The sequence below is a fragment of the Colius striatus genome, chromosome 19, assembly GCF_028858725.1.
Source record: "Colius striatus isolate bColStr4 chromosome 19, bColStr4.1.hap1, whole genome shotgun sequence".
NCBI lineage: Eukaryota > Metazoa > Chordata > Aves > Coliiformes > Coliidae > Colius > Colius striatus.
Window position 1 is genome coordinate 4,915,844 of NC_084777.1, and position 21,500 is coordinate 4,937,343.

General features: G+C 47.2%; 1 protein-coding gene across 5 annotated transcripts in view; it reads left to right on the forward strand.

Moving 5' to 3' along the window:
• Positions 1-9,403: 9,403 nt before the first annotated feature.
• The window catches only part of RAPGEF1 (Rap guanine nucleotide exchange factor 1), an 86,136-nt gene continuing 74,039 nt past the window's right edge, over positions 9,404-21,500 (forward strand). For 3 of the 5 annotated variants that reach the window (XM_062011506.1, XM_062011502.1, XM_062011505.1), the window contains exon 1: positions 9,404-9,505. In XM_062011506.1, the coding sequence (XP_061867490.1) occupies positions 9,481-9,505 (25 nt within the window). In that variant the 5' untranslated portion in view covers positions 9,404-9,480. Of the gene's footprint in view, positions 9,506-10,924; positions 10,977-11,074; positions 11,321-21,500 lie in introns of those variants that run through there. The other 2 variants (XM_062011503.1, XM_062011504.1) reach the window with 2 other exon arrangements.

Below are 21,500 nucleotides of genomic sequence, written 5' to 3' on the forward strand. Positions count from 1 at the left end.
TGCTCTAAGATTGCTGACAAATTCTCTGGAAAATATCAAAACAGCCGGAGGGTGTAACCTGCCAGAGTGATGCACCATTATCTATTATTGATGGAAACCTTGACAAGTTCCCTTTAAAAAAGGAGAAAGCAGGGGGGGGGGGGGGAATTGCATCTAATCTTTGTTTTAAAGCTACAGTTGCTCATTTTCTGCTCCCCGAGGGTGGCCCAGCAACAGAAGTGGTGGCACTGTGGTGTGATGCTCCCTGGGCTGGGCTGGGCTGGCGGGGAATTGGCATGGGGATGTCAGCAGACGTGTGGAGGAAGAACGTTTGTTTCTCCCCTAGTTACCCCTGTAAAGAATCTGTTAAGCCTCATTTAAAGATGAAATAGGGCTGAGTTGGCAGAGATGGCACTGGAGATTGTGTCTGGGGAGGAGAAGAGTTGTGGGCTTGGGATAGAAGGAAGGGAGCAAACCATCAAAGCAACCCACACGGTTAACACAGGAGAGACTGGCTGCAGGACAGGAGGAGGAGGAGGAATTCCTAGTAAAAAAAGTGAGTGAGGGGAAAAAAATATCCAGCAAGTCCCTGAAGCATGTCAAAACCACTCCTGAGCAGAAGAGAGGTGAGAGACCACAGGAGCCAGCACACAGCCACTATCAAACATGCTGGCGAGTGACACACTGCAGGGATTAATACTTTATAAATGTCATTGGCCTCCTGACGGGCTCCTGGATAATCCTCATCTTCAGCCTCTTACAGCAAACTAGCAAAATGTTCCAAACAAACCAGGTGGAGCAGCTGGTCCCTGTCCCTCCTCCCACCAGAGCCACCGTTCCCCCATGATGCAGGAGGCACCTGAGCTGCTTTGGCTGTCCCATATCACCCTGGGGATGCTGCTTGCTGCAGGGCAGTGGGAGAAGCCAATGCCACAGGAGCCCCCTGGCATACCAGCATCCTTCCCTCCACCCTCAAGCCCTCCTCCAGTAGCCACCTGGCCCTGGATTTATAATCTGCTTTCTTTTTTTCTGCAGTGCTCATATTTACATACTTTGCTGCCAACAAGATGTGCAGCTCTTGGGAGGGAAAGCTGTTGGTGCATTGCACACGTGTGCAGGGGCTGTGGGCTGAGCTGCTGTACGTGTGCCCACGTTTCATCGTGCCTCAGTTTCTCAAGGCACACATGAGAGAGTCACAGGCACTCACTTTGAGATCCAGGGATGAAGGGCACACTGTAAGTGCCAAGTATTGTTATTCACTGTTGCTTTTTTTATAGGTCTTCAAATATATTTCTCTCATCTCACAGCCAAGTCCCTCAAGGACGCTTATGGGATCTATTCCAGGCAGATGCTGAAATCCAGCTCCTGTTTCCCCATCATTAGCTCCAGGCCTGTCCTCAGGCTGTTTAGCAGGAGGCTGTTGGAGGTGTAGGAATTACCCCCAAGGTTTGTTTCTCTGCCCCACTGTCCTGCTTTCAGAAGAGACCATGCTGGACACCTCAAAGGTACAAAAACCTGGACAGGATAGTTTGTGTCTTATGCAATTTAATCCTGGCAAACACTAGTGGTGTTCTGCTTTATGCCCACTGGCATTGTGGAGCCTGTTGAACTCCACGTTCCTGTGAAACCTCGAGTCCTGCAGCTCTGCCTGCTCTTGATTTGAAATGCATCATCCTCTAATTGCATCAAATGTCTCCTGGTTTTGTGCTGCAGGGGCAAATTTGTGCTCCCAGGTACCGCCTCTATGCAAGTCATTGCTTTGTATGCCTCTGCCATGCCCTCCTTATCTTCACCTCTATCCCATCTTCTCTTCTTCTTAAACTAAATAGTCCTAAATCTTTTTAATCTCTTCTCATGGATTATTGATACTATTTGTTGCAGTTCTTTGGATCTTTTCCATTGCTGCTCTGTCTTTGCTGAGATGATGGGGTGACGAGAGCAGATTCCCGCTGAAGGTGAAGTTGATAGTCATGGCAACGTCTCCAGGTTTGTCACCTCTCCCTGCACTGCCCAAACCTACTGGCTCTGCTTCTGCACTTTGCCTTTCATGCACCTGGACCTGCCCACAGCAATATCCAAGGCTGCTTCCCTGGGAACTTGTTGCTTGGTAAGACCCCATCCACTAGCAGGAGAATCTGTGTTTCTCTCTGTGTGTTTGCACTGGACTTGTCACAGTAGTTGAGATCTGCAGTTGTCTTTTTTCTGGTCTCCTTGACATTGCTCAGCTGTTGCTGGGACTCAGCTATTTTGAGTCTCCTCCAGGTCTTGCTGCTGCATGGTCCAGAGCCTCTCTGGACCCTCTGGAAGCTGAGGCAATGCCATGGTGCCTCAGCATCCCCGTGTAACAGGGAGCATCACATTCCCCTTCCTCAGCTCGCCGCCATACAGGCTTCTCTGAGCTCTCCCAAGCACATCCACAGCCTCAGCAGCTTCTTGTGTTTGCAAATCCAGACCCACTGGGGTGGATGCATGCAGTGCACAGGCTCGTACTTAACTGTTGGGTCCTCAGGAGATCTGAAGAGGTGGCAGGCAGCACTCCCCCCTTCCTGCGCCTGTCTCCTGCTGTTGGGGTGTCTCACAGGGTACAGGCTCCTTTGCCCAGGGCTTGTTCCCACTCATCTCGCTCATCTGGATACTTCAGTACTTAAATCAGTTTGTTTTCTTGTTATGGGAAGGTGACTGGTCTATGGTTCCCTGATTTTATCCCTTGGGTCTCCTTCAAGTTTGAATTTGGCTTTTACTGCTTTCCCAGGTTGCTGGGGGCAGGGGAGGGGGAGCTAATGAGAGGTTTCTTTTCTTCCTGTCACAGCTTCAAGGAAATGAGTCTTAGTGTCCATCTGAAATGTGCTGCACACCACATTTTCTGCCACCCAGACCGCAGCTGTGTCAGTTTTACCAGAGATTGAAAGCTAAACCCTGTCCACCTTAAGCTGGAGAGAAAACAAAATCCTTTGGCCTCCTGGTAATAGTTAGGAAGGTTGAATGACTTGCAGGAGGGCAGGGGCTGCTCCTGCTGAGAAGCTCATCTGTGCCTCTTTCAGGCAGGAGGTGCAGAAGCATCAGGGCAACAGTGCCCACTCATCACCTCCCTGCTGGACCACGCTGTCACCCCCAACAGGGCTCCAGCCCAGACAGCCCGGAGGCTGGGGCTGATCACGACTGCTCAGGCACACTGGCTGCTTCGAGGGGCTCCAGTTAGATGTGCAGAGTTAGATGGGGGAGAATTCCAGTTTGTGAGCTTTGTGCCTTCTCCTGAGTGCCCTGGAGCTTCCTTGGCTGATGGAGACAGGACTCTGACCGAGATTTCAACCCCTCCATCTCACAATTTCTTTTCTCTCCTTACTCCTCAGTTGAATCCAGCCCTTAACACACAGCAGACACTCCCCAAATAGCCCATCCTGCGGGAAGCACTGAAGAGCAAAAGAAGCAAAACAAGGGAACGGCAATTGGAGAGGCGATTGCTGAGACAGGGCTGCCAAAGAATTGAGAAGCGGCTCCTGCAGTGGGACCCCTCAGCCCAGGTAGGCAGGCACCCAGCAGACAAGGAAATCAGCATTTCATGGAGCTGAAGGTCACCCTTGGGCCAGCTGCAGGGGACAGAGAGCAGCCGCTGTGGTCACCATGGTGCTGCAAATGTCGTGTCCAGACAGAGCCATCAGTTTTGCCTTTGCATTGTCTGTTCTGCTAAAGAAAGCTTTGTTAGCAAAAGGACTTCATGGGAAGTTTCTCTCCCTGCTGCTAACTTTGTGAGGAGACAGGAAAAAAGGCAATAATAAAAAGAATCCAACACAAATTCACAAATTCCCAGGCAGAATCAAGAGGTCAAGCTGAAAAAAAGAAAAGCACAAAAAAAGAGGAAGGAGGAAAAAATTCCACTAAACAACCCATCAGCCCTGGCTTGACGACGAAGAGAAGCGCTCTGGGCTGAGAAATAATGGTTTGAAGTTTGCATCATTATCAGAGCTACGTGCCCCACATTTGCAATGCTGTCTGAACTGTGTGCAAGCTGGGACTTGTGCAGCACAATGGAAGCAGCGTGAGGATGGGCCAGTCCCTCCTTCAGGGACAGAAGAGCCAAACTAGAGACTTGCAGCTCATCACCCCACACGCTTTTGAGAGGGACCTTGAAGGAGATGGGTGATTGTCGTTGGGGCATCGTTGTACCAGCTGCCAGCCTGGCTGCTGCTCTCACAAATGAGATCCAGAGGAGCCTGTGCCATTCCTGTCTGATGGCAAAGGTGAACAGGCCCTTTTACAAAAGGGGAAACTGAGGCATGGAGAGTTGTCTGCCTGCCCCAAGTCAGCTTTTTGCACTGAAAGCAATGGCCTTCCACAAGGAAACCTGTCTCCTCTCTCCCTCTGTGCTGGTGTCACTCACAGCTCTGAGTCCTTTGCCCTCGTGCAACCTTCAGGATTCAGCACACCTCAATCCTGACCTGCCACAGCTTCCTTTATCCAGTGCTTGGCTCCCCAGGCAGGTTTGCCAACATGCCCTGCCACGGCCTCTGCTATTTCAAACCACGACCCTCTGCATCTCACCCAGCTCCCTCAGGTTTCTCTCCCCATCCTTCCAGGTGTGTGCAGCTGTATGAACCGTATGGTACTTCAGTAACATGAGCAGGTGACACTTTGGCTTGAGCACAAGGTTTCCCCACCCAGGATTGGCAGAGAGAGGAAATCAGAGCTGAGCTGTCACATCTGATTACATTTTTCTCTGGGTGACCTCTGTTTCCATAACACATTTATTATTATTTGTCTTTGGAATATTGATTTTTATTTCCTTTTTTGACTCATTTTGGTTTCACAGTCCTGCAGGCCATGACTTGGGTCACCTTCAACTTCTACTTCCTCTGTAGTGGGAGGCAGGAAGGGTCACTTGTCCATGAAAAATGACCTGAAAGAAAAGCAAGGTTTTAAAGAGCACTTGTGTATGGGCTGAGTTTGCTTCTGATGCTTTGACTTGGGCTCATCCAGCCTCTGTCTCTTGAATACCCCCAGACTATGTGGTGACTTGTCTCCCTCTCTAGGAGGTCCTTCATGGAGGTGAATCTCACCATGATGAAGCAGGACCACACCAAAGCAGGTCTGGATGTGGAGCTCTGATTGAAATGGAGGATTTGCCACAGAAGCACTTCCATCTCTGTGTCCCATCTTCAAAAGTCACCCCTAATGATGCTTCAGATGAAGAAAAAGCTCAGTTGTGCCAGGCAGAGTCTCGGGTAAAGGTTCTTACCTTTATAGCCTTTTCTCCTTCCACCCTCACCTTCCTAATTACTTCAGAAGTACAAGGCACTTGTCCAAAGTTGTTAATCTCTCCCAGTTTTTCCTTTTAATAATCCCAGGGCCTGGAGTTCTTCTCAGCCTCCTTCCTTAGACCCACCTCATCCTCCTATAGCAGTGTGAGGACACAAAATGTTTTCCTATTGACTTCCTTTCCCAAAAGACTAAGAGAAAGACATTTAAAGCTTCACTTCAGGCTGCCACTTTAACACTTTAATTTTATTTCTTTTTCCATTTCTTCTGCTTAAACCACCTCAGCCCAGTGGCCTGAACATCACTTGGCCTCTGTCCTCCTGCCTGCCTGGCTCTCTCTGTTTAACAGATGGGGTTTGATGCTTTGTCCCTTTCAGAGATTTATCTGGAGAACACAAAAACAAACCCCAAACCAAAAGTCTGTGACTGAGCAGGGAAGAGACCGAGGTGCTTCAGGCTTGGGATGTCCCACCTGCACACAGAGGTGAACCCACCTCCGTGTCTCCTGGTCCCTCTAGCCTGTGCTCAGATGCTCGGGGGACAGCGTGCTCCGCTGTGTAGCATCCTCACGGCTGCTTCTTCGGGATAACCAGAGTTGGGACTTTTTTTCCTCCTTGTACCGGAGTTTCTCGGCTGGGGCTGGCGGGGGGGAGGCGGTCAGCCCGGCAGCCCCCCCCAGCCCCATGTGCCGGCATATGCTGCCCTCTAGAGCCAGCACCCAAACCTCCCTTCTTTTAAAGGGAAAAAAGCTGGTAGAAAGCAAAGCTTGTCAATCTCGTGGCTGAAACAGAGAAAATCCCCACCCTCCCGGGGCTCGGCAGTGTGCGGGTGCAGGATGAGACCCTCCCTGGCCGTGGGAGGGGGGATCAGTGGGGGGAAACCACATCTCCGCCTGCCCCATCGGCCCAGACCACCAGCTTTCCCAGTAACAGCTTGTCTTTTACTCCAGCATGAAGCACGCCAGGGCCACCAGCTGTTGTGGCCAGCTGTTGCACCGAAACCCCCCTGTGCAACGCTGAGGCTGCCCCAAGGAGGCGAAAGTGGGGAGGCTCTCATCTGTGCTTTTTTTGGTGGGATGAAGTTTAGTGCAGTCCACATCACTGATACAGAAGCTCTGTCCTTTCTTACTTCAGCTTCCAGCTCTGTCCCCTTCATCACTCCTCTGAGTCTCTCACCCAGAGCCTGTCCCCCACGATCACTGTTGTTTTCTCCTTCCCTGAGCAATTCCTCTCCTCCCCCATATACTGTCATCTCACTTCTATTTTTCCCACCACTGAAGACCTCAGAGGAGTTGCATCTATTAACGGGAAGTAAGAATCTTGCCCTTTTGCTTTAGTTGCCTCCACTGGCGAGGTTTTTTCCCCCTTCTCCCCAGTTGCACAGCTTCCCACCCTGAAGGCCAAGCATGTGTGTGGTGGCAGGGGCACACGGGGACTCTGTGGTGGGTCTGTCACTTGGGGATCCCCGTGCATTTGGAGACAAGTCTTCACAGGGAGCTGGTTGTGTCCTAACCAGATTGCAACCTCCCTGATTAAGGGCTGGGAGCCGTCGTGCAAGAAGGTAGTTGACTAGATTGCGTTTCCCTACATAATCTCAGCTATTCCCTGCTACTGGAACCCACTCGAGCAGCTGTGTTTAGGGGTGAGCCACTATCTCCTGGCATTTCTGCAGAGACTGACGCTGCACCACCCCAGCCCAGCCCTACAAGCCAGAGGTGAGGAAAGGGAAGGCTGGGATGGGAGGAAGGCACCCAGGAGAGGGGAAGGCACTAGAGGGCAGGAGAGCTCTTCTCTGCTTGCACAGCTCAATATTTTGGTTGGCGTTTCTTGCACAATTTCCCTTGTTCAGTGGGTCAGTTGTAAAATTCAGTGAGTCATTGCAGGAAATGACCCTGTGGGGCTGCAGTTTCTGCCCTCCCCAGCCACTGTCAGCACAGTGAACAAGGCTGAAGCAGATTCAAGCCCAAGGCTTCGCATGTGGAGACCAACTGCCTGCCAAGTGTGGCTGTCAGGTTTCCTGCCAGGTAGTTTCTCCTAGTGAGGAAATATCTGAGGAAGGAGGCTCCAGTTGTTGCCCTCCCCTTCTATGCCTCTTGCTGCTAGCTAGCTGAACTTTAGCACTGCTCTCTCCTCTGACAGCAAAGCAAGTATTCACCTTGGTAGATCACACAGCCGATTCTTCTCTTCTTCCTGATGTAGCATCAGCACCTGAAAAACGGTCTCTTCACAGGATGCTTCAGAACTGCTCCCTCTTGAAGGTAACCAGCGAGCATTCCCCCCTTCCTTCCCTCCCCTGCTTGCAGTAACAGCCCCGCAGGATCTCACATCGCTCTGTAACAGCACAGAAAGTCACATCCCTCTCCACAGCTCTCCTCGCCCAAACTCTGTGCCCTGTCCATAACACATTCACACTCACACAGTCAGCTCTAGGCTTGTTTTTTCCCCAGGCGACTCAAGGAGCTATTTCAAAGCATCAGGTTTTCCTGGTGTTGAAAAGCACAGAAAGCACAGGAGAAAGTGCAGCATCCCCCAGAGGCAACCCATCCTGGGCAGAACGGGGCTTTTTATACCAGAGACTATAAAAAGACCTTCCAATTTAGTAGCTGTTCTGTTGATATCACACGATTGCACACCCTATCCTTCCTTGCCCAAGTCTGAAAACGGAGGGTGTAAGAATAGCAGCTTCTTACTCCATCCGTCTGCTTCCTGTGTGTATGCACAGCTGGCTCTGCTCCCACTAAGGCTCCTCGTTACTATCGCTCCCTAAGACCAGTCAGAGCAGCTCAGTGTGGCCACACAACAGCCACCTTGCACACCTGGGTAAGAACCTATCCCCAAGTCGTTTTTGTTTCTCTGGATTTACTAAGCAAATGCACTGGGGAAGCCCTCAGGGAACCTCTCAAAAAAAAAAAACCCCTTAATGAGATAAAAAAGCGCACTCTCATTCTTAGAGCTTTCCCCCTGAGTTTGTGCCCAGCCCCAGGTATGTGAGATGTTTAAACAAGCTCATGAGGTCACTTAAAAAGTTGTGTGCAAAGCTTACAAAAATAGCAGCCTTGTGAATGATTTGATAGAAGGGGAAGTAAACAGCCTCTGACAGCTCATCAGGTTTGTTGGCCTGTAGTTGAGGGCATTACCTGTGAGTCAAGGTACTGCTGTGACGTTTGTCCCTAATTAAGTCACAGAAGTGAGTTGATTTTCAAACAGGACCATAATCCTTTTACTGTTGCCTAGGGCCTCCCCTCCAGCTCTGCTGTCGCTGCTGCGAGAGCGAATCCACTTCGGGAGCTGCCACTGCCTCCTGGCCTCAAATTTAAACAAGTGCACGGGTGAGGATGGCAAACCCAGAGCTGTGGGGGAATGGAGACGGGAGACAGATCACAGAGTGAGGCTGCTTGGCTTCCAGCAGCCTGGAAAGGTAACCTAGGGCTTCATTGAGCTGAAAGGGCCGTGTGTGCAGGCCGTGGGGTAGGCACATGGTGCTAGGAGGATCCTCAAAACCACGTCGGGGTTTGTTCAAATCCCACCTTCGCTCTCCTTTGGTTCGTTTTGATTGTCCTGCTGCCTGCAGTAGCAGCGAACGCGGGAAAGCACAGGGCACCCGCGAGGCCCCGTGAGTCCGAGAGCAGCAGCGCGACGTGCCCCGGGCCCTGCAGGGCGGCGGGTCACGGCCCTGCCCAAAGCCGGCCGTTCTGCGGACAAACCCACGCGAGAGGCCCAGGGCTGCCCCCGGAGGGAGCCCAGAAGTCCCCCATCCCCCGGGGGAGGCCCGGGGAGAAGAGCTGGGCCCGCAGCAGCCGGACCCCCCGAGGCTCCAGGGCCGCTGAGTCCCGCTCCTCGCCTCGCCGCGCTGCCGGCTCCGGGGGCCCGGGCGGGGCTTTCCCGGCGGCCGCGGCAGCTGCCGGGCACGGCCCGTCCCCGGCGCCCCCGGCCCTGCCGCTGCCCGCGGCGGCGCGGTTCCGAGGCGCGGCCGGCAGGCGGCGCTGCGGCCCGGGCCGGCGCGTGTGCGTGTGAGGCGCGAGCCCCCGGGCCGCCTCTTCCCCTCGCGGCCCGGCGGAGCGGGCGGGGGGCGGGCGCTGCTTGCGCCGCCGCCGCCGAGCGCCACAGGCCGCCGCGGCCGCCGCAGCGCCTCTCCCGGATCGCGGCCGGCCGCAGGCGGGAGGCGGCGGCGGCTGGCAGCCCCGCGCCGCGCCCCGCTCAGCCGGCTCCCCGCGCGGCTGGGCCTGAGCGCCGAGCCCCGGCTACCGACATGTCCGGCAAGATCGAGAAAGCAGGTGAGCGGGGCCGGGCGCCGGGGGAGGCCCGGGGCGGGGAGGGGAAAAGCCCGCCGGGGGCGGCCGCGCTCGCCGCTTTTCCCCCTTCCAGCGCCGCCGCGGCCCGCCGGAGCTGTCGGCCGCGGGCCTGGCGCGGCCCGGCGGGGCTGGGGGGGACGGGCAGGGCCGGCCCCAGCGCCCGGCGCGTTTCGGCGCCCCGGGCCGGCGGGAGGCTCCTGTCAAGGCGGCGGCGGAGCCAGGGCCGGGGGGATGCTCAGCCCGGCTCCCCCGCCGCCGCGCTGCCAGGGGCTGCTCCTGGGCTGCCCGGGCGTCGTTCGGGTCAGGCTTTTTGTCTTCTCCTTCGCTTTTTCCTCCCCCCTCCCACCCCTTTTTCCCCGGTGGGGTTTTTTTTTTTGTTGTTATTTTCGCGCACCCCTGCCGTCCTTCCCATGCAGCAAAGCATCAGCAAAGCTGGGGCGCTGCAACGCTTTGGGGCCTACACGCAATGATTAATTGCAACTTCTCCAACTTTCCTCTTCTGGTTGTTTGTGCGGGGTCAGAAAAGATGAGTCTGTGGGCAAATGTCAAAGGGAACTTGCTCATTTTTTCCTCTCTCTTGCAAAGCTCTCCCCTCTGCCTGGAGTGCTCACCTAGAGTCAGAGGAGGCTGCTGAGGTCTCTCCTGCTCTCACAAGGAAATGCTGAAGCACGGATCATATTGTCTCTCAGTGCTTCTGGAGTCGTGTCTGGTTCTCAGTTGTCACTTAGATGCTTGAATGCCCCTGTTTTTTCTCTGTAGCCGGAGTAGTATGTTTAAAGATTCAATTAGTGTTTTGCAAATCAGGCAGCAAAGTTACTTAATTACATTGCATTTAATTAGCAGAGAAAAATCAATGCTGTTTTGTATAATTTTTTTACTGTAAGGAATAGCTAGGCAGCTTCCTACTGGGGAACAGAGGGTAGCATGAGCTGGGATGCATGAGGAAGAACACTCAGGCTTTCCAGGACAGCAGCCACTGATTTAAGAAAGATTCCTGTTTCAAAGGAGTGAAGTTGCAGTGCTTGCTGGTTTTGATCATTCAATGCTGGTTTTGTTCTGCGCTGTACTAGATACGAGTGCGTTCTCCTGTGATAGGGGTTCTGGAGCAGCCTCCAGGGATAAGCAGACTGGCTGCCTGGCAGCAGGCTTTTAAGTGCAGTACGTAGGCACGTTTCCAGCTCTTAGCACGAAGTTACTGTCTAACAAGTGTGCAATCACTTCATGGGACAAATGTTATTCCAGAAATACCAGAGGTTAATCTGATGCACCATCCCTGACATATTGTTGCAACCTTACGCTTTGCTTTGGGATTCTGGCTATGTCTTTTCAATGCTTACTGGTACATCACTGCAACTGTTTGTTTGGGAGGAGGGTAGCTGAGTGAGGAAGGTGTTAGCAGCATCTAGAGAGCTGGGGCCAGCTCTAAAATAACTGCCACTTGTTTATGCTAGAGGTGAGTTTGGCTTGGGGTTTCAGTAGATGCTGATAGCGCTGCAGACGCTAATTGCAGATGTATAAATAAGTGATCACGTTTTGTTTATTCGCGTGCAGTAAATAACCGTGTGAGAATAGTAAATATCCACTCCACACCAGCGAAGCAGCGGGACGAGCTCAAACGCGGGAAGATGACTCTGTAGATACACACAAATGGTTCCATAAACAATAGAACAGAAAGGCCAAAAATACCACACCAAAAAAAACCCCCAAACCCCATACGCTGTGCAACCTAGAGACCCGACCTTGCGACACTCAACTCCCACTGAAGAGCTCCAGACACCATGCGGGACCCGTCCCCAGGTCAGTGCTGTAAATGTACACTTGTGAAGGTGGAAGTGGGTGAAGGCTCGGTGTGGAGGCATTCTTTGGAGTGAGTGTGTTGTCATAGGGATGATTTGGTGAACAAGAGGAACTGTAAATCTGGGAAACTGTCCCCTTTTAAACCGCTTGTTCCTTTAAGGAGGGTATTTTAAAAGAATAATTAATAACCCAGTCCAAATATAACGTGGAGGAGAAGAGAGAGGGAAGGGGAGGGAAGGAGGGCTGGAAGCCAGTCATTTCCATGCAGTACAGTCTTGATTGTTGTTTCTGAGCATTTGAACTTCTGATTGACACAAACAGTTCGGTTAACAGCATCACCAAATAAACAGAGTCTGCAATACTGTAGTAATTCTGGGATAATGTATTCATCAGCGTGTACAGTAGCAGAACAAAGGATACACAGTCATGAAACGAATGCTATGAGGTCTAAGGTCTGTGTGTTTGTGTACATTTGGATTTGGTTTTTTCTAATGGGAAGGGAAATAAGTGTAAACCCCTTTATGTTGTAAATAGAATGAGCTATTGCCTGGTAACATCTTGACAAGCTTTGGAATGGGTTTGGGCTTGGGTTCCACTCTCATGTCCATGTAGTCAGGCTGCTGGGAAAGAAAGTGTTACCTTCTAGGGTTAGGTCCCTGGAGATCTTACATATATCTGCTCCTCAGGTCTTTAAATGAAACACCTTGTTGTCACTTAATAAAAAGCAATAATAACTGACTAGAGATAACAGCTACCATCCTGCCTACCAAAGAAGAGCAGACAAGGCTCCCTCTGGAGCCTCTCAGTACTTCTGTGTCATCAACAGAAGGGTCAGTGTAGAGCAATTCAGAGCACTGCTTTGGAGTGGAGGGGAGCCAGCTGCTAATACAGAATAAATCTGTGTATTTTGTAGTTTTTCAAAGCAGAACCTTCATTGACTTCAAGAGAAATGACATCCAACATTGGTTTTTCTTTAGAACTATGATTCTTCACTTTCAGAAAATATTTGCTCTTGCCCTGGTTAATGTTGGAGTTTTGGTGCCAAGAAAGTGTGGAGATGGTTGCAGATTCTGCTTGGATTTCCTGTTACCATGGCAATACATTAATTCCTATATTTATTTACCTGATGGATTATATGCTTCAGGGAACTGGACTGTTCTGCATCATTCAGGGAGAATAAGGAAGCAGTTAAGACATCATCAGGTCTAAACCAAAAGCTCTTCCATGAAGCAGGTCCACTCAAGAATGCCCTTACCAAAGAGCCATATGGGTGTCATACTTGGAAGGTTCATTCTACCTGATGCTTTTAGTCTTAATGTTGTAATTTCTTGCTGTTTTTTCACATGCTTTGTAATCTTGCTCTCTCAATAGTGCTGCTTTACTGGTGATTTTCAAAGTAAAAATTTGCTGTGAAATGTCTTGTCCTGGAATCTGAAAATTAAACTGAGACTCTTCATAACCCTAAAGGCAATTCAGTTCCATTCTTCTTTGCTTGGGCTTTTAACACCTGCTCCATTTCCTAATCTATGCTGCTCAGATAGTGACATCACACATATGTTTTACTGTAACTTGTTTAAAAAGCCTCAACAATTCAGCCTAGTTTTGTGTAGAGGCAAAATGTAGGGTTCAAGATGGTCACTATGTACTGTTTCCAACAGAATGGCAAAAAGAGCAGAATGGTGCATTCTTTGAAGCCATTGTAGGCTTGACAGGTGTTGTGTCAGCACTGGAGGCCTCAGGAATGGAGTGTTCAGAAATGTGGCCCATGGGATAACTGCTGCAAGATTGAGATGGTCATAGCAGTTGGAAGAAGAAAGCGGACAAGGAGTGGAGAAAAAAGACAGCTGAAGCCTACTGGAATGTGAAGCAGCTGGGTTGTGCCTTAGCCAGTTAAAAAGCAGAAACTGGAAACAGTTGCTAAATTTATTTTCAGCGCAAGCAAGCAATCGTTTTCCTTGAACCACAATGACTAAATATATCTGTTGGTGGGATTTTTATGTGGTGGTAACTCTTGCTGGCTCTTGCTAACGTCCTGGCAAGCCGAGAGATGAGTGGAAGTTCACTGTCAGTTAAGATCATAATGCATATGTCCCTCATCTAGGTCAGTTGCTTCACTTGCAGAGAACTTTTCCTATTTGTAAGGGACCTGTACTCTGTCAGCATGGCTTTACCTGCTTCCATGTGTTGCTTCAGTGGAAGAAACCTGGGTATTAGTTTCTAGGGAAGGGAGTCAATGTGGAACTGCTTTTTTGGGTTTCTTTGGGGTTTTGCTCATCTTTTTGGAAGTTTTCAATTGTGGTTGATAGCTCAGCTGATACTGTAATAACTATAAACTCAGATGTAAAGGTCTGTGTCTCTTTAAACAAATACAGATTAATGCCTTATGTATTCCAAAGTTGAAAGCTTACAGGTAGAATTGGCAAAACAAGTTTTGCTATTGACTTGCAAGTCCTTTGAAAGGAGAGCATTCACTTCAGAAGCTTACAGCATCTTAACTGCAAGTGGAGGAGCACAAAAAGTTAACTTTCTAGACTTTTAAGAAAAGCTGGAGAGATGTTATACCTTTCCTTGTCATAGGCATTTGATGGCTAATCAGATGTGAACCTGCTTCTGCAGGGGGATTGGACTAGATGATCTCTAAAGGTCCCTTCCAACCCCTACCATTCTATGATTCTGTGATTATGTGGATTATGGGAGATGTCTGGGTAGTTTTCAGTTGGACTACTGCAAAGTGATATAGCTGGAACTGTTTGTTACCGTAGCATTGAATTTGGAAGACCTTGTACCTCAGCAAAGGTAAGATGATATAGAGCATCTACTGTCTTTGTGCCAGATATAACTCCAGAAACTAGGTAGTATATTAAAAACAACAAATTACATGTCAGAACTACAGGCAAGGTGATTTAATAACCTTCTTCCTTTCTCCTCCTCACCACACCCATAATTTTGCATAGTTTGGATACATTTAGAGGATATAACTCTCCAAGGCAAATCATCCCAACATTGTTCTGCTGAAAACAGAGATCTGGCATTTTGGGGTCTTCCTGTGGAGTCTTTACATTATCTGGAGAAAAGCCTGTACATGGAGAGAGAGGTCCTTCAGCTTCTCAGATTTGTGACACAACAGGCTTTTCTCTCTGAAAACAATTGAAACCTTATTGTGCTGAAAGTGCCTGAACATTTGGTAAACTCTACTTTGGTGTTACATTTTCTTTCTTTATTAACAAACTACAGGATTTGGCCTTTGTCATGGAAGCAAGTGTGGAAGGAGTATTAAAATTGCCTAGCTGGAGCAAGAATATTAGCTTTGCTATTTGTCAGTTTTGTCTAAAAAATCACAGGTTGGACAACTGAGAACTATTGTAGAACACGAGGGGATAGTAATGGAGAACTGTGTGTTGTTCTCAGTGCTTTAGTAGAGATTAGAGGGCAAGAGAGAGCTGGTTGGAGAAAAACTAGATTTATTCACCTTTGCAAGTTTGAATCTGCAGCCCTAGATCTCCAAGGTGTATAAAAAGATGGCCAGAGGTGGAAAAAGGGACAACACAAGAAGAGATGTTGATGGAATGATTGGAAAGAACAGAAAAGAATTGAGAGGGTGCCCAAGCCACAGATGTTGTAAGAGGAGGGAATGGTGGGCTAAGTTGCATGCAAGTAGAGCAGATAGGAAAAGACAGATGACAAACAGGGAAAGCAGGCAAGGAGGAGGCTCTGTTCCAAGGCAAAGAGACAGAAGATGAATTTCAGCAATTTGGAAGAGCTGCAGGAATCCTGCAGGTTGGGACATGCTGCCAAAGGAATGCTGTACAGTTTTGCTCTTCACGTTACCATAGCCTGACAAATTGACAGCTGTATTACCTGACCCACAGCATCCACTCTTAAAAATACTTCTCTGATCTCTTCTTACGTTGTGTGACATCGATATTGATAGGGCAAACAATTTCATCTATTTGAGAGAAAAATGATGTCTCCACGTATCCTGTGAAGCAACCTGAGAAGGCTGACAGATCAGATTATTGGTCTACTTTTATTTGTGTTGTATATTTCAGTTAAAACTCTTCAACCATTAAATCTGTTTGGTTTAGTTACTACCATAGCTCACCTTCTCTGGAGTTTGTAAGGTAATGTTTTTTGTAAGGAAGAAATGAATAGAAGCAAGTACAAGAAAAAGATGATCTGTACTAGACCAAATTTGCTTACTTAGTGTTGTGGGAACTGGGATATCAATAGTATTCAGGAGAATCAGTTCTCTGCACTTGCTTTCTATTTTATCGTATTTAGGAAAGTAATTCAGGCTGGATAAGAGGAGGAGTTTCTTTACTGACAGGGTCATCAGGCATTGGAATGGTCTGCCCAGGTAAGTGCTGGAGTCACCGTCCCTGGAGGGGTTTCAGAGGTGGGTGGATGTTGCACTTAGGGAAATGGTCTAGTGGGTGCTAGGGCTGGGACAAAGACTCAATGAGCTTAAAGGTCTCTTCCAGCTGAAACCATTCTATGATTCTATGATTTGAGAGTTGACAAGAGCTGTATGGAGATTCGAAGCTCTGGCTGGCATTTTGGTTTCCTGTTTCTTTCACTTTTTTGATTCCCCTTTAACACCACTGAGAGGGTTGATGGAGCATGGGTGGCTCCCAAAGAAGAGATTTCTTCATTATGAGCCCAAGGCTCTTTGAGTTAAGCAAATGCATGTTTTGCATTATCTTACCTGAGTGTCTGTCTCTGCTGCTTTGTGTAGAGCTTTTCTGGTGTCATGAAAATACAGTGTATTTTGTGATTCCAGTTAACATCTTGATGTGGCCATCTAAGGAAATACTAATTCATTATTCTGCTGAGAGAGAAAGGTTAAAGCTTGCTTGCACTCTCATTCTTTCTCTCTGAAGGCTTCATGCCGGGCTGCCCTTTGTTGTGTACTTAACATAGTCACTGAACCAGTCCCATTTATATTCTAAACAAGATCTTTAATTCCATCTCCTCACATGTACAAAAATCTTGGGGTTTTAAAAGGAAATAGATGAGAATTTTCTTTTTGGACTTCTAGAAAGGAAAAAATCAGAGCTCAAAATTAAAAGAGTAGTTACCTCTAGCTGGTAAAGTTGGAGCAAGCAGATGCTGCATCTTGGTTTATTGACTAAACCTTGACAGAATTTCACCAACAGACTGAATGTGTGGTTCTATCTCTGTTAAACTGTACTTTGCAGGTAGATTTTAGTAATTAAAATGGGAGCAAAAAGAGTATGCTCACAAGGTACAGTATGCATTGTTTTACCCCATACCTCTTGATGTTTTTATTGTTCCTCTCAGTCTACCAATCTGTCCTGTGCATACTGCCCAAGAGATGGTAAAACAGCCTCAGGAATTAATTCCATATTTAGAAAGTTTCCTTTACAAACCAAACATCATGTAACAAAGGGCACTCGGGGGAAATCAATATTTTAGTTCTGGTTGGTTAGTACATCCCAACCAATTCTATAGAGCAGTGCTGAGTGAATCTGTCTGATGGTGGTGAGCAGGGCAATACTGTTTAAAACACAGTTTTCCTTGGGTGATAAATTATCCTTTCATTTTGTGTTCTAACTATATTAACTTTGTCATTTTGAGTATAGGGAGATGAAATGTGGATGGTTCCCATACACTTTTTGCTTTACAGTGCAACCTTACGTTTCATTGTTGGGAGCCATATGTGCCACAGCTTTCATATACACAAAAATTAAATACCCCTGTTTGGATATATTTTTGAAGTGTATGCTTTCTGCTTTTCTAATTAGAAGCAGCTTTAAATAGTAAGTTTGAGGAACAAGGGAGGTCTACCAACAGGTTCAGTTAGAGCTCGTGTGAATCTACAGGGACTTACAGAAAGTGCAGAGCACTGTTTTGTGCAGGAGGTGATTTGTCTAGAGAAACATCCTTGCAAAGGTCACATGAAATCCTATGTGCAGTCTGATGCCAGATTTGTGATGGAGCCTGGTAAAAGTGGTGTGGGGGTTGCATTTAAATTTCACTGCTTGGAATTGCTTCTCCAGGACTACAGTATGGGAGAAACTTGCAGCACCCAAAAACATTGGGCATCTGAAAGTCACATGACTTAAAAAAAATACCCCAAACTTGTATCTTTATGAGCAATACCCAGGAGAACATAACTGACAGAAACTGAGGTGGGGAGTTTCTCTGCTTTCAGCCGATGTTTTCTGTTTGCTTTTTGTCACTGGCATCAGTGGCATTTCTGCCTCCTGCCCTGTCAGTCAGATCTGTTGTAGTTTACAGAACAGACACTTTGGAAAGTTTTAGAACCACCCTGTTCTGATGACTATAAGGGAATGGGATTTAAGGTACATTGTTTACAGTGAGCTGGCTCTCTGGGATATGGCCAGTTTTATGATATTCAGATGTACAGCATCGCTTTAAAGAAGATCCACTGAGCCCTGATGTGTAACTCAGCACCTCTGCTCTGAGGTAAGTGTGCTTAAATTTCTGCACACTTTCTGAAGAAGACTGAGACCAAGAGGCCACAAATAGTACTTTTGTTATGGCATAAGGGGAAAAAATTATCTGTCCCATACTCCCTTTGGCCATCCAGGGTTGACTGGTAGACACTTCACTCCAGAATGACTGACACACAGGGTGTGCTTGTTGAGAGAGTTGCCAAAGGAGGTGTGAGGAAGGAAGATTTCTTGTGTTGGAAGAAGAATAGAGTTTCACTAGTTTTGCTGCTCATAGAAGATGACTATGTTTAAAAAATAAGACCTGGATGATGTAGTTTAGATTTCGATTTAACTAAGGTTATGATCTTATATCCATGCAGTTGCATAGGCATTTTGTCAGTCTAAACTTGTCTTGTGTTAGTTTATCTTGCACTGTAAAATTTTCAGGCATGAGATAAATCTGACTGCATTTTGAAAAAGTAGGAGAAAACTGTGCAGTGAGCTGCTCAAGATTGGATTAATTGATGCAACCTTCATGTATAGGCAAGGTCTAAAAATGAACAGGTATAAATTCTTTATTGCCTAGAAACCTCTCTTCATTTTTCCACTAAACTTCTTGTACCAGCATGCTGTATTAGTTAAAAACTGTCATTTAAGCTTTTGCCTCTAAATTTATGAAGCTAAGATGAATTCCTAAAAGGGAGATTTATGGTGATTTGAGAATATCCTTGCTTGGAATTAATCAGATTTGTGAAACTGGTTTAAAGTTGCACCTGCACTGAAATAGATACAATTTTGTGTATAGGGGGTCTAAAATATGTTTATTTACGTGTAACATTGTGTTTTAGCAATTTTTAGTCCCTCGTAGATGTCAGCTGTCATCAAAAGGATTGAATAGTGGTTATATTGGTTTGGCAATGCCTGTCTTTCATCAGAGACTGTAAGAAAAGCCTGTGGTGACTGTGACTAGCATAGACCCTAAGGCTTAGAGTTTACAGCAAAGTTTGGGGGAGCTGAATCTCAGCCTTGGGCAGATTTCTGTCCTCTTGGGAAGCTTTCAAGGAGATTTTAGATGTTGCATGATCATGTAGTTCTGGGACGCTGAATGCACTGATTTAGCAGGTAGCTTGCTGCATCTTTGGGTGAGGCAGAGCTGAGGAAGGCATTTCTCCACTGCCACCCTCCCTTTGGCACGTGCTAAAGCAAACAGGCAGTTTGGCTATGGTGTTCAATCCTCAGGCTACACAGCTCTCTGGGAAGGAAACTAGAGCTAGAGGAAGACTTCTTGCCTCTGAAAAGAATCCCATCTTACATGCAGGTCACTGCTGAGAGGACTAGTAGAAGAATCTCACATACCACAAAGGGGATGCCTGCAAGAGTTCACTTAATATTAACCCCGCTGCTGGCAGTGGGTCTGTAAGCTGGCAACATACTAATTTGCTGTTAGTTCCCAAAGATGAAACAGAGAGTAGACCTTTAAAAGTTGAATTTCTTTGCTTTCCCTTGTGATTGTCAGCCCAGGGAGATGCAAGGTGTTGCATTCCGTCAGCCGATGATTTGGCATCAGGCTCAAAGGTAAAAACAGGGATAAAAAATGTTTTCCTTTGCTGCTAGAACAAAGGCTACTTGAATTATGAACTGGTTGGCCTGGAAAGGGGAATGCCAAGGAAAACCTCGGAAGAGGCAATTGAGAGCAGTGAGTAGTGTGTTGCTGTTAAAAGCTGAAGTGTGCTGGCAGGGCAAATAAACCCTTAAAAGCCATGCAAAGAAAGAATTTGGTTCTCCTTACGGTCTGTGTATGTTTCCAGGTAGTCTTTAAACAAAGAATTGTTTGCTTCTTTCCTTCTCGGGTGAAAACACTTGTATAAATTCTTTAAATATGCATTGGCAGCTCTTACTCTTGTGCTTTATTCTGAATTACAGCCTTGTTCATTAAACCTCAAATCTGAGGTGTACATTTCACTGTGAGACTCCTAGGGCTCCCTGGAGACATCGGGTATACCACAAGTGAGACACGGGAGAACTTCTCTGAGCTTCCATTTGGCTGGCAGCCTGGGGAGCACCAGGGTCCAAGAGATCAAAACCATTGTTGGGGCCAGACATTGACTTAACCCGTGTTGTTGCCTGGGGTTGTCGGGATTGTTGTGGCTTTTTACTATGTGTATGTGAGGAAAAAATGCTTACCTGGCAGATGACCACAGTTATCTGGATTACCACCCAGATGTATATTTTATACTTTTTGTTCTGGCTGAAGTTAACATAATAGAGAAGGAGGAACTAAGGAAACATCTGAGGAATTATTTCTGGCAGCTGGGCAGATAAGTTTATCTATAAATCCTGAGAGTCTCTGGCAACAAAGTGTGTTGAGAGTGTTAGTAAAGACAAAAACCATGTTGGAAGGTTCTTGATCACTATGTCATTGTTTTGGTACTTCTTAGTTCTATAAGTTCTTCGGGCTGGCATAAATAATAGCATCTAAGGTTACAGCTATTGGTCAGTGAGTTTGTTGAAGCTCCACTGGCCATATAAAAAAGTGTATTGCCCATTAGGTGAAAGCATAACTAATTCTGAAATCATTCCCAGCGTGCATGCGCTGTTAACATGGCTGGTGATCGAGGTCCTGGTCAGAGTCTGGCATCCAAAATAGGTAACTCATGCAGAACACCATTCTCACCAACATTCCCAGTGCTGTGGCTTGTCCTGTGGGAAGAGCTAACAAGCTGTGGGGTTTATTGTAACTATTGTTTTAATTTGGTTTTATCATTTAATACTTCTCAGGTGATGTACTTCACATCTAAAATCCTTGGCAAGATGGTATACTAAGTTTCAAATATTACCATCAAGGAGAGAAAAAGTCATCCTTGAAGTATTATTATTACTCCATAGTATACCGTGTATGAAACTTATTCAAAGCTCTGCTATCCAGAAAAGTAACACTGCTTTGTGTTCATACCACACACTATATGATCTTAACCTTTGGGATGACAACAAAGCAACAAAAACTGGCTCCTCCTGCAATCCTGGGCACTTGAACGAGTTGTTTAATTAAATTCCTTAATATTTTTGCAGCTGTGCTTGTGGTTTATTAACTGATGCTGCCTTGAAGAAGAGCCTGTGTCTGCGGCAGAGTTTTCATTACTCATCTGTCAATACTTACAGAGTAAAACAAATGGATCTGGGGAGAGAGGTTTCTACTCTTCTGTGTAAATGGTTTCTTTTTGTCCATCCCTGCTATTTTGCCCAAGGAGAGGGCAGAGAATGGTTTTGATGCAATACATGATTATAGGATAGGAAGGTCTGGCCTGCTTTGTGTGTCAGGATTACTTTAAGCTATGATGTTTAGATTTTATTAAATGAACTAAGGGGAATTAAAAACATCTCTCTTTCCCAAAATAGCCTCGGTTCTACAGCTGTAAAATGCCCTTTATTCTGAATCTTAGCAGCTGAAGAATCTGCACAATTTCTCTTTTGCAATGGGTACAATATTGGTTTTGACCAGTTCAATGAGGAGAAATCCAGTTGAGTTTTGTATTTACATATGCCTCAAAATGGAAAATTATATAAACCACAATTATGATGTTGCTGTGTTCACTGATGCAAACTGTGAGTTCTGCAGTAATTGCCTTGGCTGCCGAGTGAAAATCAGGAGGCGACTTATCTGTCTGGATTTTGGGGTGTTTTGCATGATAATTGTCAATGGAAGCCGCATCTTATTTTGAAGCCCCTGCAGAACAGGGATATCTGCTCTGGGAGATGGAGAC